This window comes from Plectropomus leopardus, chromosome 12 (assembly GCF_026936395.1).
Source record: "Plectropomus leopardus strain MGB_pleo_1.0 chromosome 12, ASM2693639v1, whole genome shotgun sequence".
In the NCBI taxonomy this organism is placed as follows: Eukaryota; Metazoa; Chordata; class Actinopteri; order Perciformes; family Serranidae; genus Plectropomus; species Plectropomus leopardus.
The window spans coordinates 30,720,506-30,737,457 of NC_142187.1; the positions used below are offsets into that span (position 1 = coordinate 30,720,506).

Below are 16,952 nucleotides of genomic sequence, written 5' to 3' on the forward strand. Positions count from 1 at the left end.
TAATCCAGGTGTCATTTATCCAATTGTATGCTCAGTACTTCCCAAACTGACAGCCCTTTCAGGCGGGTGAGCTAAACTAAAAGTGAAACTTGACTATGTTTTTCAGAGCCAGACTCCATTGACAAAAACAATAATTTTACCTCGCTGAACACAGGAGCTGCTGGTGTACTGCTACCTCGATCCCTCAGTGTGTTTGTGTTATTTTGTGACTTTGGTGAATCCTTTAAAACACCAAAGTTAAACAATAACACAAACTAACTAACTAACTGAGACAGTGCTAGACCAGCAGCGCTGTATTAAGCAAGGTAAAATTATTTGTTTTTTTCAATGGAGTCTGGCTTTGAAGAAAGCATAGATAAGTTCACTTTCTGGACATTTCCCCACAAGAATGAGCTGTTGTGTGAGAATTTGTAAAAGGATGTTTGTTTTTTTAAAAGATTATTTTTGAGGGAATTTTCCCTTTATGGACAGGACAGCTATAGAACAACAGGAAGTGTGGGAAAGAGAGGGGGGTTGACACGCAGTAAAGGGCTACGGGCTGGACTCGAAACCGGGCTGCTTCAAAGGCCTCGCCATATGGGGCACACACTCTCGCAGGTGAGCTAGAGGCCGCCCGGTCAAAGGATGTTTTGATATTACTTTGGTGTTGTTAAACGTGAACCCCTGTGACTTCGATTCATCAAGATTTTTCTTTTCAGTTTTTGTGTTCTTCATTCACTTGAGGCAAATGAGAAAAAAAAAAAAAAATTCTTTACAAATTCAAGGTAACATGCGATGGGTAATTGATATAGAAATGATCATTAAGAGAGTGAAGTACTCAGTTAATAAAGAAGATGAAAAACATTTTTTCTAATGCCCGTATAAGGAGCTGTGGTACAATCAGTAATGGAAAATAACCTAATACGTCTACACAACTATATAGTTTTGACATATCCAGCTGTACTTGAGCATTTCCATTTTATGTTACTTAATATCAGCAGTACACTACTTTTTAAAAGATAATACTGCAGCTCAAGATTCAGAAGCACGAGGAGTGAAACAAAGAAAAACAAAGTGATTAAAAACTAAATAAGGATACAAATATGACATAAATACAAATAAAATAAAATAAAAATGAAAAACAAAATCTGTTTACAGTGTAGTCTAAACCTTTCACTCATAGAGAAAGTAATTGATAGTTGCATAGGTTAACTGAGATACGCACATAATTTGTGGTATATTTACTGCATAGATGTGGAAATATAGCCTAAAATATTATTACACAGAAAGTGATGAAATATTGTACAGCAGAATATTGCAGAATATATATTAATATAGATGTTATACTAACAATACTAATACTTCTAATACCTACTAATATGATACTGAACATACAAATAATTTGATTGTCTCTAATATATATTTATCCATTTACATCGTGCAATATTAGTTTAGTCTGTTGACGTCTCTGCTGCAGCCACCATACAGTGAATGTTAGTGGAATTTTATTTGTGCATTAACAAATAACAGCTGCCGGTACATATTGCAATGGCAATGCAGTTGGGTACTTTAGCATTTTCATGTTTTTCTGTAACTAAAAGTTTTTTTTACCTCCACCACTGAGCAATGCCAGACTATTGATTGCCTTGTGTTGTTTTCTTTTCTTCATCTCTAGCTGGATCATCACCGTCTTCCTTCACGCTGCCTAAAGCCAACACTCTGAGTACTTCCATCCCCACCAACTCCTACTACCCAGGTAAACATACACTGTATTTCATCACGCTAATCCTGTGTGTCAACAGAAGTGTTTACTATGGAAGCAGTGATGTTGAGTGAAACCAGAAGGTGTGAAATTCAGTCATCAGGAAACCTGCAAAACTGTCAGGATAAATTAATAAGAGACAGCATTTCTAAACAAGTGTTAATTAGTTTTATGTTCTTGGTTGGATATTCTTTTGGGATAAATTACACAGTAATAAAGTAATATGTGGTATGAATGAATTTATTGCTTTAAAAATTAGAAAACGATTTCACAAATGAGAAGGTAGATAAATTGACTTTAGATGGTTTTACACACGGCTACATCTCTGGTTATCACAGAAAGCGTTTTTTATCACTTTGCCGAGATGGAATTTAGCTGTTCAATCATGACTTCAGTTTCTCCATATAATATGCATAATTGTATGTCTTATGTAATCAGATCACAGCTCATTGATTAGATGGAGTAAGGGGCAGCTAGATTTATAATCAACTAAACCTAGTGTATAATTAGCTTTTCTGAAAAATATGAAAAGTTTCTTGTTATGCCGCTTGGAAAGAAACCGAAAAAATGTCCATTATTTTTTGTTATTGTTGCTTTTTGTGGATTTATCTTCTTTTATTTACTGCAACTCTCTTTCCTCCTCCAACTTCTGCACTTGTTTTGGGGGTATGAGCAGATCCCTTTGTGCCAACTGCTATCTTAGGTGAGACACATTTTCTTTTCCCATTGCTGTTGATTATTTATTCTACGTTGAAGAAAATTACATTCATAAGATGGCTGTTTGAAGACTTAACTGTGAGGACAAAAAAAAGCACAGATTTTGTTTTTTCCCATTTTTGGTTTGGTTGGCTCTTTGACTAAAGATGGCTTCCTCACCTTCATACCTGCCTGCTGCTTCTCCCCCTCCTCCCCCTCTCTTCCTCCTCCTTCCTCCCCTCCTTCTCTCCCTCCCCCGTCAAACGAAGGGCTCTCCTGGGCTGAGGCTGGCTTCACTCCATCCCATCCGCATTGCGTGTCGTGCGTGTGATGTCACATACGTGTTTGACCTCTCATATGCATGGACAGACATGTGGACTGGATGTGGGGGAGTGTCTAAGGGGGGCAACGGGGGGGCAGTTCGCCCCAGCGCCAAGGCTACAGCGTGCTGAAGCCGCAGCAGCTGCACTGAGACACAAACAGAAATTAACGAGAGGGAGACCGAAAAACGCTCTCTCTTTAGCCTCCCCTCACCAAAAAATTTCAGGATGCGTTGGGTCTGAGCATCTAAAGTCTTGCATTAGCTGTGCTGCCCTCCCCTCCCTCCCCTCTCTCCTCACAACGCATTTAACTCCCCTCCCTCCCTCCAAAACAACAACCTTTTCTATTATTCTTTTTAATGTCGCTCCCCCTGCCTTTGGCTAACTGCTAGTGACCTACTTGTTTTTGTTTTGGTTTTGCCAGTGTTTATTCATCCTGTTCAGTGATAAAATAGAATTATAAAAAAGCGTTTTGTTCTTCTGTTAATTATTACTGGCCTTTTGTTGAATATGCACAGCAGCCCAAAGTGCAGCATCTTAAACGAGCAGATGCTTTTTATACCAGCCGAGCACATAATGTAGCTACTAAGTGGGGCACTACAACTGTAATAATTAAATACTCAAGGCCAAGAAGAAAGATGCAATAAGCAACTCTACTCCAGCTTCACCACAACTGCGTGTACAAGCACACAACTTACAGCTAGTTTTTTTCCTCCACATAAGTGCAACTTTAAGCAGTGTCTTTCATCATCACTGTTGTGACAGCTGCTTATGTTAGTTCCACGTTTAATGAAGCATGAAACAATTAACATGAAATTGCCGCAGCCAGAAAAGGTTACATGCTTTCAGTTGTGACACGTTCAGTCACAGCATTGTCTCATCAGTCGAGGTTAATGATCAAAACTAATTAGATCATACAGGATTGGTACTGTTTTTGATTTTATCACACATTGCTATTTTTAATTTTTTTCCTTTCAAATTGGCTTAAATACAGGTGTCACCACTAGCACATGCAAATATAATTATAGCAATTAGAGAAATTTAAAATGTCAGAGTACTCAAAAAAATATATTGGCATCGTTAAAATATGCAAGTCAGAGATTTGAAACAATTACAGCTAATTCCAAATCAGTGTGTCTGCAGGTCCTTGCAAAGTCTTACAATGTCTTAAATTCAATTTTATAAATTGAAGAGTCTTAAATTTGGATTTGTGAGGTCTTCAGTTATCCATCTTTTAATTTCTTTTTGCCAAATTACTGGAACTTTTCTGCATGAAAGTCCACCTTTCTGATATGACAACTCTTTAAACCTACCACTAAAAATAATACTGTCTATTTACATTTTTATAATGTAAAGAGACAGTATTATGTTCAGTGGCAGGTGTAAACACTTAAGATTCAATATGTTCACTTGCCCCTACAATGTCATTGCAAAAATGGCTATTAACACTGCAACTTGCATTGCAGTTTTTGGGGTAAGCTGCCATGAAATCAGGCATGTCAGGCTGCATCAATCCCAAAAACCTAATACTTTATTATATTTCTTAATAGGTTTAAACAATTCAAATTTTTATTTGGTCCTACAATTTCACAGTGAAAAAACACGCATGATAATAGCAACTTGCATCACAATTTTCTGGAAAAGCTGGAAAAGTCAGGCATTTCAGGCTACAACAGTCCCAAAAACAGTTGATTATACTTGCTCTAATCTTTTGGCAAAATGTGGAGTACCTAATTCACTGCAAAAACTGCAATATTCCTACATAAAACCTCTGCCCAAGATGAGATGAGATACGATACGATACGATACAATACGATATGATACGATACAATACATACAACTTTTTTTTAAGTTTGCATTTAAATTTATTTTGCGTCCACAGTCGGCTCCGTTCAAGAAGTTAACACACAAATTAGCACATCAGACAGTCACGACTGTGGAATGCATCACATAATATCCTCAGATTCAGATCTTAATTAGCACCACACTGATATTGTTATAGCAACAGGATAAATTGATGTATGTACTTACCTACAATGGATGAATAGGAAAAAGATGATTTGACCAAACATCGGTCATAAATTTGGTTAAAAAATACCCTGAAAAGCTCTAAAAACACATTAAATTTAATTTTCTAATACCTGTAGACACCCTGCAAAAATACGACCAGTATTTCACCATTATTTTCTCCCTTGAAATCCATGACTTCCTTGTTTTGTTCTTTTACTTTTGTCTTGCACTGTTGAAATTGCCCCATCCATCCACTCAACATCCCCCCTTGACTAGGCTTTCTACCTGTAGACAGTTTGGACTGAGAAGGCATGTGATCTTGCCCTTTAGCGTAGCTCTAAAACACTCTTACTGTGACAGGTTCTCATGCTGTATTGTTGCTTATCCCCTCTCTCCTCTCTCTTCTCCTCTCTTTCTCTTTACATACGTAACCTCTTATGTATCTGCTATCTAAAAAGTGCCCATTAATGGTAAGTTTTCCCAAGTGGGCCCTGGGTTGGGGGAAGGAGGTGGTGTTTACTCAGAAAGCAAGCTGAGAAGCTGCTTCTGACATGGACATTACGACATTTATTTGCATGACCAGTGGACATGTTAGCATCTCACCACCCTCTACCGTACCGTGCCACCAAGCCACCATTAGCCTAGCATGGTCAAAGTACGTACAATGCCCCATGGCAGCATCACCCCATGCATTCTCCTCCCATCTCCGCTTCCCTCCTGTTTATTTATTTATTTTTTTTTTAGGTTTGATTTTTTTATTTTTCATTTTTCGGGGAAGAACGGGTGGCAGGGGTTGAATCCACGCTGTGTCTGTGTGATGCTTCTGACGGTGCCTGCTGCAACATGCTCACTGTGGCCCACCGCACCCCCTCACATCCTCCTCCTCCATGTTTCTGGACACCCTCCATCGTCCGCTGGCTCCCCACAGCATCTGTGCCTCATGTCTGCCACTGACTGGATTACAGTTTGAAAGAGCTGGAATGGACTCTGACTCTCCACATGAGCTGCAGCCCAAACCAGCATACTGTACTGCCAGTTTAAAAAAAAAAAAAAAAGTAAACTTGTTGTTTTACAGCATCTTCATGTGGATTTTTATGACCGCTCTATACTGTTTCTTGCAGTAGAGGGCCGCTGACTCCTTTTATTCTGACAGTAGCCATATTAAATGCTAATAGTCTAAGTGCTACAGTTGAAGGGCCTCGTATTTTAATGGCTATAGGCTGTCGTACAGAAGAGTCGGCCTATAATATTAAATACTTTCCAGCCACACACTGAGACAGATGGACCTGAACCTTCCCACCACATGACTCATCCTATTACTCAATGATGTTGTGTTGTTGTGACCATCCATAACAAACAGATTACTAGTTGAGAGTTGTTTGTCAATCTGGAGGGTGGTGACATAATGCTTAACAGTAAATGAGATAATGTGCCATCTGTTAATGAGAACAGTTGTAACTGAGATATGTACCGGTTGAAAAGAGACAGCACCTAGGCGACCAAATATAAAAAAAAATACCTCTGCCGTTTACTGCTTCAAGCATTATGTCACCTTTATGTTAAGATAACACTGATAAATCATGCTATAGCTCCCACCTCTCCGTCCTCACCTGCCTGTCCCTGTTTTTTGTGTCCCACAGATGAGAGCCAGAACATGGGCAGCGACACCAGCAGCCTGGTGCAGTCGCACACTCACTCCCTGAGGAAGCGGGAGCCAGTTGACGTTCCGTACCAGACGGGTCAGCTGCACCCGGCGATCCGAGTGGCAGATCTCCTCCAGCACATCACCCAGATGAAGTGCGCCGAGGGCTACGGCTTCAAGGAGGAGTACGAGGTAGGACGCAGCCGGCATCCCCCGCTATAAACATAAATAAAGCCTGGTGATGGACTGTAACGTCTCCACAGAGAGTGGAAATGTTTATCAGTCTAATACAAGGCTTCATCTGTGTCCTGGTAAATTGTCCTGTGTCTCTTTCTCTGTACCCGTCTCTTTCTTTTTCTGTCTCTCTCTCTCTCTCTCTGTTTTGCACTGCACAGCACAACTGTTTTGTTTCTCCCCAGATGCACTTTTATGATAAATTGTTAATGTACCCCGTCTCAGTGTGTTTACGGTGTGATTCGTTTTGTTGTTCATCTGTTCCATGTTGTTTGCAGCGATTGTGCACTGTGTGTGTGTGTGTGTGTGTGTATTTGTGTCAAATGCTGCTGTTCCCCTTGGAGACTCAGCTGTAGACCACCTTGAAATGCAACCCACTCCCCCCGCTATCACACACACACACACAAACACACACACACACACACACACACACACACACACACACACAAACACAAAGTTAGAAGCATCTACCTGTGTGTTAGCCCCTCCTTTATCTGAATCAGGTCCGATTAGGCTCCGGCTGCTCTCCGAAGACTGTTGTCACACAACAGCATTCGTAATATGACTCCATGCCACTCGCAGACACCAAAAGAAAAGATTTTGCCCCAGAAGAGCATCACTCTCATTTCATCTCATTAGTGCGGGAGGGCTGGCAGGGCTTGGCGGCGCTCCAGCCTCTTCGCCGTCCCTCAGCACCACATCAGCCAGCCTCATCTCACCCTGGTGCCATGTTATAACACTGGCTCCAAGCTATACTTTCTAAATCCTTCTTTTGAAAAAACTCATCTTTATCACTTCAGTTTTTTCCATCTGACATCACTGATGATATTTCCACTTTTTTAATTCCCACATCCTCTGTCTTTATTGATCCCCTCCCCCCTTCTCACCTTCTTTTTGACTTTCATCACATCTTTTTTATCACCCTCTGAACATATATATCCTCTCTCCTGCTTCATCTCTTTTCCGTGATTTACTTACGTTCTGTCCTTGCTTTCCTCTTCCTCTCTTCATCTCCCAGCTTAGTTCTTCTATGTGTGGGCCAGATTTATCAGTAATTAACTCCCCACTTCCCCCTCATGACTGCAGAATTAAATAATGCAGCCTCCCATTGCTACCTGCAGCATCAGATCATTGAGGGGCTAGAGTGCTTTGAGCTGGCCTTCGGGCCTAATTCATAATGAATAAAGGTGTTTTGGGTTCACGCGGCCGGCATTGCATGAATGCATAACAGTCAATCAAAAGGAAGCAGCACACACAATCAGACCTGTCCCCTCACCCAGTTGTCACCCCAAAAAAAATTCCTATGGGATGCTAAACGTGTGTAACGGAGCTCATTCTCACTTGGCTAGAGCGATTCATTTGTGTGTTGTGTTCCGCTGCTGTCTTCTCTATATCAATCTGTCTTAAGGTTAATGCCCTTTTTAACCGTTTATTATTGATGATGAGATTGGAGCCCAGTGCACCTCTAAACCTGTTGACTTACACTGTACTATATCTCTCTCTGACCCATGCTTCTTGTTATTCTGTACGTTAACTTTGGATCAGATAAACGAGGTAAGCCAATACTTTTGGTTATTTGTGAGTTTTTATTTGAAACTTGTAGATGATATCACAAACCTGACAGATTGATGGTGCTTGTTGGCTATTTTTTTAAGGCCCTGTGGGATTACATCATCTCACATATACTGTCTTATCCAGTCTGAAAAGGGCATTTACCAACAGAAGCTATGCAAAGTTACCAAAGCATATGACAGTCCACAGATGATGAAATGTGTCAAATAGTGTCATTTTTTTAAAAAACTTTTTGTTGAGTCATTACAGTGTCACTGACATGTTTTTTCCCCATAATCAGAAACTCTCAAATCCGTAAATGCTTCAGAACTAAACTCTGATGTTTCTTTATAAAGCTTTTCAAAAGCATACTTACCACTTCACAGTTACACAGAAAATAAAGAGCCAGAATCAATTGAAAACATAATAAAATGTCAAATTTAATTAATTTGTAAGATCACAGTGACTCACATTGGTGGATTTTTGGCCCTGTACTAATTAATTACAAATGTAAGTCTGGATCTTCACATTAATTATTGTGTTTCGTTATCACATAGCCAAACCCATCAAATGCAGAATTTACAATTTGGACCCGATAATTCGAGTAAACCATAAAAAATGCACAACACTTCACATTCTGCAGACTCATGTTGTATACTTTGCAAAAGCTTTATAAATCCATGTTTAATAGAAACTATAACATAGGTTTTGCATGTCCAAATTCTTCTGCACGATGCACAGTTTGAGTTAGTAAACCATGAGCAGAAAGCAAGCTATAAGGGAACAGTGTGTACGATTTAGGGGGATTTAGTGGCATCTAGTGGTGAGGATTGCAGTTTGCGATCAACTGAAACTTCTCCCGGTCAGAATTCCTAAAGCGTTTGTTGCTCAGGAGGTTTAAAACAGCGAGCTAAAATTAACAGCAGAGGTCTCTTCTTTCCAAAAAAAAAAAGATCAGATGATTAAAAACATTTTTTTTTAAAAACACTGAATAAAGCAGTTTCAAGTTACAAATCAGTGTTTCTGCAATCCTGTTGAACGTTACAGACCAGCTGCCAGCCAAGCACCTGCCAATCACCTTTTTTCTCTTATAACTTACTGTGCGCTCAGCTTATTTCTGATCCCAAGGTTCAGGAGGTTTTTAACAGTAGCTGAATTATCTGCAGAGGTCTCATCCTCTCCAAAACAAATGGACCCATTGATTCAAATTGGTAAAAGCACTAAATAAAGCAGTTTTACATTCATGTCTGGGAAGGGCTGCTAACCAAGCACCTGCTAATGTGTTGCTCACCTTTTTTCTCTGATAACTAAAGATCCAGACATTCAGGAAGTTGTTTCTGGGAACCAAATTGTCCACAGAGGTCTCTTCCTCTCCAAAACAAATGGACCCCATGATTTAAACTGCTAAAAAATGGTCACAAATCAATGTTTCTCCTATGCTGTTCAGCACCTTGCAGATGGGCCGCTAGCCCAGCACCTGCTAATGCGTGCTCACCTTATTCCTGATCCAGAATTGTAGGAGGTTTTTTACCAGGAGCCAAATTATCTGCATAGAGAAAGCATAGGTCTCTTCGTCTCCAAAACAGACAGAAGCGGATGTTTAAACTGCTTAAAACATTTAAGAAAGCAGTTTCACATTTAAAAAATCAGTGTTTTTGCAGAGCGGTTGAACACCAATATCCCAATCTAGAGCCAGTGTTTGGTTTGTCCATTCTGGGCTACTGTAGAAACTTGGCAGTACAACATGGTGATCTCCATGGAAGAGGACCTGCTCTTAATAAGCTAACAAAAACTCAATTGTTATTTTCAGGTGATTATACACTAAAGAAAACATACCCATGATGTTATATTCTAATTCTGTAAATCGTACAAACTGGTCCTTTCACTGCTTTGTAAGTGTTATGTTGTCATTGTACTTCACTTGTGTTCAGCTTGTTTTACTGAAAAGGGAAATGTTTTGCATCTAGCCTTTTGTGAGAATTTCTATAGGCTCCAACCACAAATGAACACTCGTCAGTTTGAATGAGTCTCCTTTTCTCACACAGTAAATGATTAATTCAGAAGCAGCTCACTAAACAATTCTGCTTCTTTATGTCACCATCCTTTTTCTTTATTTTTTTCTTTTTTTTTTCTTTACTTTGCCATGGTGTGTATTGTATGTCAAGCACTCTGTTGTTGCATTCCTGTATGTAGGTTTTCCCATATGTGATTGTGTGCAGAGAAAGTATCGTGCTTTTCACTTAAAGTGGTTACGGACAGAGAGCCGTCACAACTGTGCTGGGACTGCAGTACAGCAGGTAGCCTGTAATTAAAAACATACCAAGCTGGATCTGGGCCAATGTGAATAATTTGAGGATGGTGAAAAAATAAACTACCTGCAGATGCTCTAAAGTAAAGTACAATGCCGACCTTTACTACAAAACAGTCTTTACAGGTGGAGCCAGCCGTTGTTTTCCAATCACTGTCTAATGAATTTCAGGCAGCCAATTATTCCCACTGTGGGTATATAGCCTTTAAATTGAAAGCCTTCATATAATCTCTACCTCTTGGGACACTAACTACTTTATCACCATAATTTATTTTTCTCACTTCAGGCTCCAAACAGCCTGAGGAATGAGACCACAGCATCTGAGACAGGCAGGGTCACTCAGTTTGAGAGAGAACTATTATAAAGTTGCCCGGTGACGCCTTTGGGCTGGAAGATGATTTGTCTTCAGATGCTTGATATTAGACCTTTATCCTTCAGAGTGACAGAGACAGCGACATTGGCCCGTGCACTTACTCAAGACACAAGAAGGAGAGGCCTTTGTAATCCATCTCTGAGACGTGCCTCCATCTTCACTGGAAGGATGGGACATATTTTTAGCATATTAAAGCTGTTTCTCAGCAAAATCACTAATCCTCAGGACTTAGTACAGGAATATGTCCTTGTGTGGTGTCTGAAAACGCCTTTATTTGCGAGACAAACGGCCTGCTGCCTGCCACAGTGCTGAGATGAATGAAACCATCAAGTCTTTGATCGCTGATGACTGAAGACAATGGCTAACCACGCTAAAAGGAGCCCTCGAACATAAAAAAAAATCTGTTTAACCTCCGATCAATGCTCCAGAATCTTTACTCTGCATACTAATGTATAAGCAGACTTTTTTTTTTTTTTTGCATAAGCTAGACTATCAGAACAATAACATGTTTTTGTCCAGCCTAGTCTGCTCGGAGCCAAACCCCGCCCGCCCCTGCCAAACAGCGGTGGACTGGCAGTGGAGATGTATTTTCATAATTTGGCTTAATTGTGCCTGTTGTGCCATCAGAATGGAAATCTCCCCAGCGAGGGATGATAAATATTTCATGAGGGTAATCTGAGCGGAGCGGTTTTGATCTGCAGACGATGAGCTGGCTTTATTTTTCCCCGCGACGAGCTGATTGAGTCCTTCAGATGAGGCAGACAGACAGCCGCTGCGGTGGCTCCGCCCGGCAGAGCGGCGCAGGGGGAGAGGTTTGAGCGTGACACCCGCCGTTACTGCCCTAATGGCACTTGCTGTTTGACACAGCTCCCCAGGATCCACAACCCTCTCTGTGTTTCATGTCTAATAATGATGTGAATATATCTCTCCGCGTGTCTTCCTTTCTATTGCCAATGTTCCCTTCCCTTTTTTTTCTGTAGAGCTGAAAAAGGAAGACTGTGTTCTGTAGCCTGGTTATCATTTAGAGTGCTCACACATGACACCATATTTCATCTCCCCTCTCTCTGTTCTCTGTTTTCTGTCTTTTTCAGAGCTTTTTTGAAGGACAGTCTGCGCCATGGGACTCTGCCAAGAAGGATGAGAACCGCATGAAGAACCGATATGGGAATATTATTGCATGTGTGTACAAAGCACCTCCTGAGCGCTCATGAATTTTTGTGTGCCGTTCCCATTCTTCTGGCTGATTTATTGGCCAGGCTTGTGACTCTGGATAACTATAAGCTGCTCAAACAGAGTTTTATTATCAGCCAACGAGAGCAGCTTTGACCTTTCCAATCTACTTTTATATTCATCTTCCCGCAGTGTCTTTTCAGTTATGAGAACTAAGCCGTGCAGCATATGGCACATAACATGTAGCATCGGCAGTGTTTATAGAAATGTTGAATTTGATTTCACAATTAATTCGTATTGCCTATCCAAACTTGGGCTGAGCTGCGATGCAAGTTTGACAATTAAAGCTGATTGGACAGTTAATTTTAACCCTCATTAATCACTGCTGTCACTGAAAAACCCTGAAGAAAATTACTTGAATGCAAATGATGTACGAAAAATACAGCGAGTTACAACAATATATTGAAATATGAGCATTATCCAGAGTCAAGGCTGCATGATTTTCATTTCACAAACACATCTAACCATAAATGTATCTCCTTATTCATCATATTATACCACATATCAATTCTGTTGCCATCCAATTCTCCATTCTGCTGACCTTATTAACCATTTATTGAAGGTTTATAAAGGAATTCCATAGAGAAAGTTACACCTAGGGTCAATTAGTTCTGAAATAAGATTTTAATTATTACTTTTTGCTCTTAAATTCATATCATCAAGGTTTTTAACCAAGGCCGTTGTTGGCCATTTGGGTGCCCTAAGCATAATTGCTTTGTGGTTGTAATAAAACTTTTGGTCCAATTTTTCATTCATAGTAGCAATCCACAGAATAATGACAGATAAGTGGAGTTTTGGTCAGCGAGAGAGGGAGCTGCATGGCATGAGTCAGTAGTCAAAGGTGTGGACTCATGTCACATGACTTGGACTCGAGTCACAAGTTAAGTGACTTTAGACTTGACTTGACAATTCATTCAATTCACGTTTAACAGCAATTACTCATGACTTCACTTGGACCCCCCCACCCATTTTTGGAAAAAGAAAACGTTATCAACATTTATTCAATATGAAATAAGTTGAAATCAACAAGACAGGGCAGAAACATACAGAATTCATTCTGTTCAGATTAAGTTCAGGCGTATTTGTTTAAATACAAATTTTAAGATTGGGGAAGAGCACAATTTTGACTTCTTATGGACTTCAAACTCAAAGTTAGAGACTTCGGACTTGACTTAGGACTTGAATGCAAAGACTTGAGACTTATTTGTAACTTGCAAAGCAATGGCTTGGTCTCACCGCTGCCTATAATGGTGTAATGGTGCCTATTGTAATTGTACTTTGTCTTAAATTGTTATGTATCACCCTGATTATGACTGATGAACACTCGCTCATTCGGCGCCCCCCTCAGCACCTGATGCCTGAAGCACAGTGCATGATGTGCATGCATGTCGTGTCGCTGTTTTTAACTGACAGCAGCATCATTGGGCCTCATTCAAAAACAGTGTGCATGCACAAATCTGTGCGTAAAAGACAAAAAGAGGACGGTAAAGAAACCAAACTGACATTGCAAAGAAATGAAATTAATAAAGGTGCATGAAGACATGGATTAGGAGATTAAGTCCAATTCGGCCCCTAGAGGCTGCTTGTGCATACGGCCCAGAAATTTGGTGCTACGCTTCTGTGTACCGTACGAATGTTTTAACGTTCAAATCCAAGATTCATGATCATGCGCACACAAATAAGAAAGTCCGGTCTGCCTGAGAAAATATAAACACACACTTTTAAACACACATTCATTCATTGAATAGGCTTTAAAGACAACAATATTCAGCGATAAAAACTGAGTGTCCCAGTCTTCGCTTATAGTTGACTACATGGTAATGTCCATATTATAATGTCACTGTTTTGGTTTTCATAGTTTTTATTGACTTATTCTATAAAGATCAGCAACATCCAAGTATTTCCGGCGACATTAAATTGCTCGTATATAAAAGGGCATATAAAAGATTCTGATCTACCTCCAAGCAGGTGTTAAGATATCTAGCTTTGCTGCAGCCCGTGCCTTCAGGAGAGAGAGTATTTTCAGAGACTCACAAAACTTGTTTGAAGGGAGTGACAAACGGCTTATCAGCTGTTTCTGACTGCTGAGAAATTCACCAATATGGGCACAGGAACTTTTCCACCACTTTCTCCCTTGAACACAGGCAAACATATAAATACATCTCCTTGTATAGAGAAATAGGGTGTGGCACTATGCTGATTTGCAGATAGCATGTATGCACCTTTGAGTTTAGAGTGATTGTGATTCACTAACATATGCACGCTGCTAAGAACAATATTGGGCGGTGCGTACATGTCATGAATCTGACATTTAGTTTGCTAGCACTCTTATTTTGTGTGCAACCTAAGAATATATCTATGCACACATTAGTGAATGAGGCCTGTTGTTTTTGTCATCCAGGCTTAGTCACATGACAGTGGCCATTAATCAGCCATGTTGCATTTCTACAACTCTAATTTCATTTGTGCCACAGCATGATGCCCGTCTGATCACTCCTCCATCAGCCCTCTCTGCTCCTCTGTTGTCTCTCTGTCCCTCTCCCGCCTTTCTTCTCCTGATGCCCTCGTTAATATGATTAATTCAACGCTGGTTTCTTCCTCTCCGCCTCTCTTCCAGATGATCACTCCCGTGTCAGGCTGCAGGCCCTGGAGGGGGAACAGAGCTCCGATTACATTAATGCAAATTACGTTGATGTAAGTACACACACCAGCCAGCGCCACCAACGCAAAGGTCACTGCGCTTCCTCTCGGGGAGAGAGAGGGCGCTGGTGCCACCGTCGTGGGGGGCCTGAGGGACAAAGCGGCCCCTACTGCCTGCCCATCACATGCACACAGATACATACAGACAGAAACAGTCACACACACATACACACACAGTGCCTTTTTATTCAACTTTAGAGGGCTGCTGTATCACTCTATTCATTGGATATATTAAGAGGAATGAAGATCAGAGGCTGACAGCGCTGGGAGAGAAAAAAGGCAAACCAGCACACGGGGGAAACTGAGGTTATAGTTTTGGACTTTGCTTTGAACAACAGCACGAACACATTGTGAAAACCAAAAAATGAGAAGAAAAAGTAGAGTTTCATGGATGATTAGTTAGTGAAGTTGTAAAGATGGAGAAAAAGTCGAGGGAAAAAAACAAGTTCAACAAAGAGTACAATACGGTGCTCTGAACAGCACAAAGAGAAGAAAAAATAAAGAAATAAGCATTAAATAAGTCAAAAGATTTCTATTACTACATAACTCCTCCGTTGCTTTATTTACATGAAAATATATTTGTCTTAAATCTATCAAGTAAACAATTCTACAGTTTTTATTCTTAAATGTACAAGTAGGTCATTTGTCTTTGCTTTCCGTAACAGACAATATTGCTGACACAAAAAGGACTAAAAATGTTCTGATTTGTTCACACTTCATAGTCAAGGGTTGACTAAGTTGAGGCAACTATTTGTAGCGATGGCAAATTCGACACCCAAGATGGAACTGTTTCGAAACGTTTCGTCACTTCCGGCTTCGGCACGTAGCTCGAGACAGGTTTCGAAATGTCACGTGATCAGTACTAAACCTATTTATAATAGATTCATGTACAAAACCCGGGCAGAGAGTTTTAAAAGGCCGCGGGAAATGCGAGCGTTTGAGGTGTTGTGTTGTAGCGAGGAAGTAGAGGGAGATTTGTGCGAATTGAGCTGAGTTGTTGGTAGATTGATAGATAGAAAGACAGATAGACTGACAAATACATACATATAATCTTATAATATATTATATATAAGTAGATATACACACATATATATTTATAGATTTATATAGATACATATAACTATATTATAGCTATACAGGCTTTTGGGCTGGGAAAAGGGAACTTACAACAAAAACAATGATAAATGAGTGCAATGCAAGCTTCTACCAGCAGATGCCAATGTAGAGTGAACAGGTTTTAAAACGTTTCAAAGCAATGGTTTAAAAGTATTGTTGAATTTGCGATCTCTAACTATTTGCTTTAATGAAACATGGTTATGGTCAACGCATGTTGAAGTGTACTTACTCTAGAAACCATCAGTCATCTGTCAACCGTCCACATCGATCTCCTACCTAAAGGCCCTGACACACCAAACTGACGCTATGAAAAAAAAAATAGCGTTGGCACAGACCGACTGTTACGTCGCCTCACATCGTCTGTGTCTCAGCCAGAAAGTTGCACTTGAGCACACCACGAAGATGTACAATATAAACAGGGTTTCAGCAGGCCCTTAAAAAGCCTTAAAAGGTCTTATTTAAAGGTCTTAATTAAATTGTATTAATATTTTCCCTTAAAAGTCATTATATAGTCTTGAATTATAATTTGTAAGACTTTAATTGCCACAAATATTTGATTTAATTTCATTTATCCAACTTTAAATTTCATTTTTTCACGAGTCTCTTGCATAAAAGTCCACATTTCTGATGTTACAAATCTTTAAACCTATACTTGTTGTTTCCCTACTTGTTAGTAAAATGTAGATTAACCCAACTCACACTCACTCATACACATAACCAACCTCAGCCAGAAACCATATATTTAGACATATACATCATTTACCTTTTTACTTGTAATGCTTGAATTAGAGGATGATTTGTCCAAAAATCAATCTTTAATTTAGTTAAAAATGCGCTCAGAAAGGTTTTAAAAAACAATAAATTTAAATGTGTGATATCTGTCGACACCTTGGAGAAGAGGCTCCTGTGTGGGGCCTCTTGACTTCAGTCGTTTGCTCGCTTTCCTCATTGTCGTTAATCTCCTCTTCACTTAAATTTGGCAACCAAACATGCCGTTTTTCGCCAAATCAGCTCTTCAGATGTTTCATCAA

At 39.9% G+C, this 16,952-nt stretch overlaps 1 protein-coding gene across 9 annotated transcripts in view; it reads left to right on the forward strand.

Moving 5' to 3' along the window:
• LOC121951210 (receptor-type tyrosine-protein phosphatase mu) overlaps positions 1-16,952 on the forward strand; it is a 211,096-nt gene that overhangs the window by 157,905 nt on the left and 36,239 nt on the right. For 7 of the 9 annotated variants that reach the window (XM_088085802.1, XM_088085798.1, XM_088085796.1 and 4 more), the window contains 5 exons: positions 1,655-1,735; positions 2,418-2,444; positions 6,408-6,601; positions 11,967-12,054; positions 14,723-14,799. In XM_088085802.1, the coding sequence (XP_087941928.1) occupies positions 1,655-1,735; positions 2,418-2,444; positions 6,408-6,601; positions 11,967-12,054; positions 14,723-14,799 (467 nt within the window). The remainder of the gene's footprint in view (positions 1-1,654; positions 1,736-2,417; positions 2,445-6,407; positions 6,602-11,966; positions 12,055-14,722; positions 14,800-16,952) is intronic. The other 2 variants (XM_088085800.1, XM_088085803.1) reach the window with 1 other exon arrangement.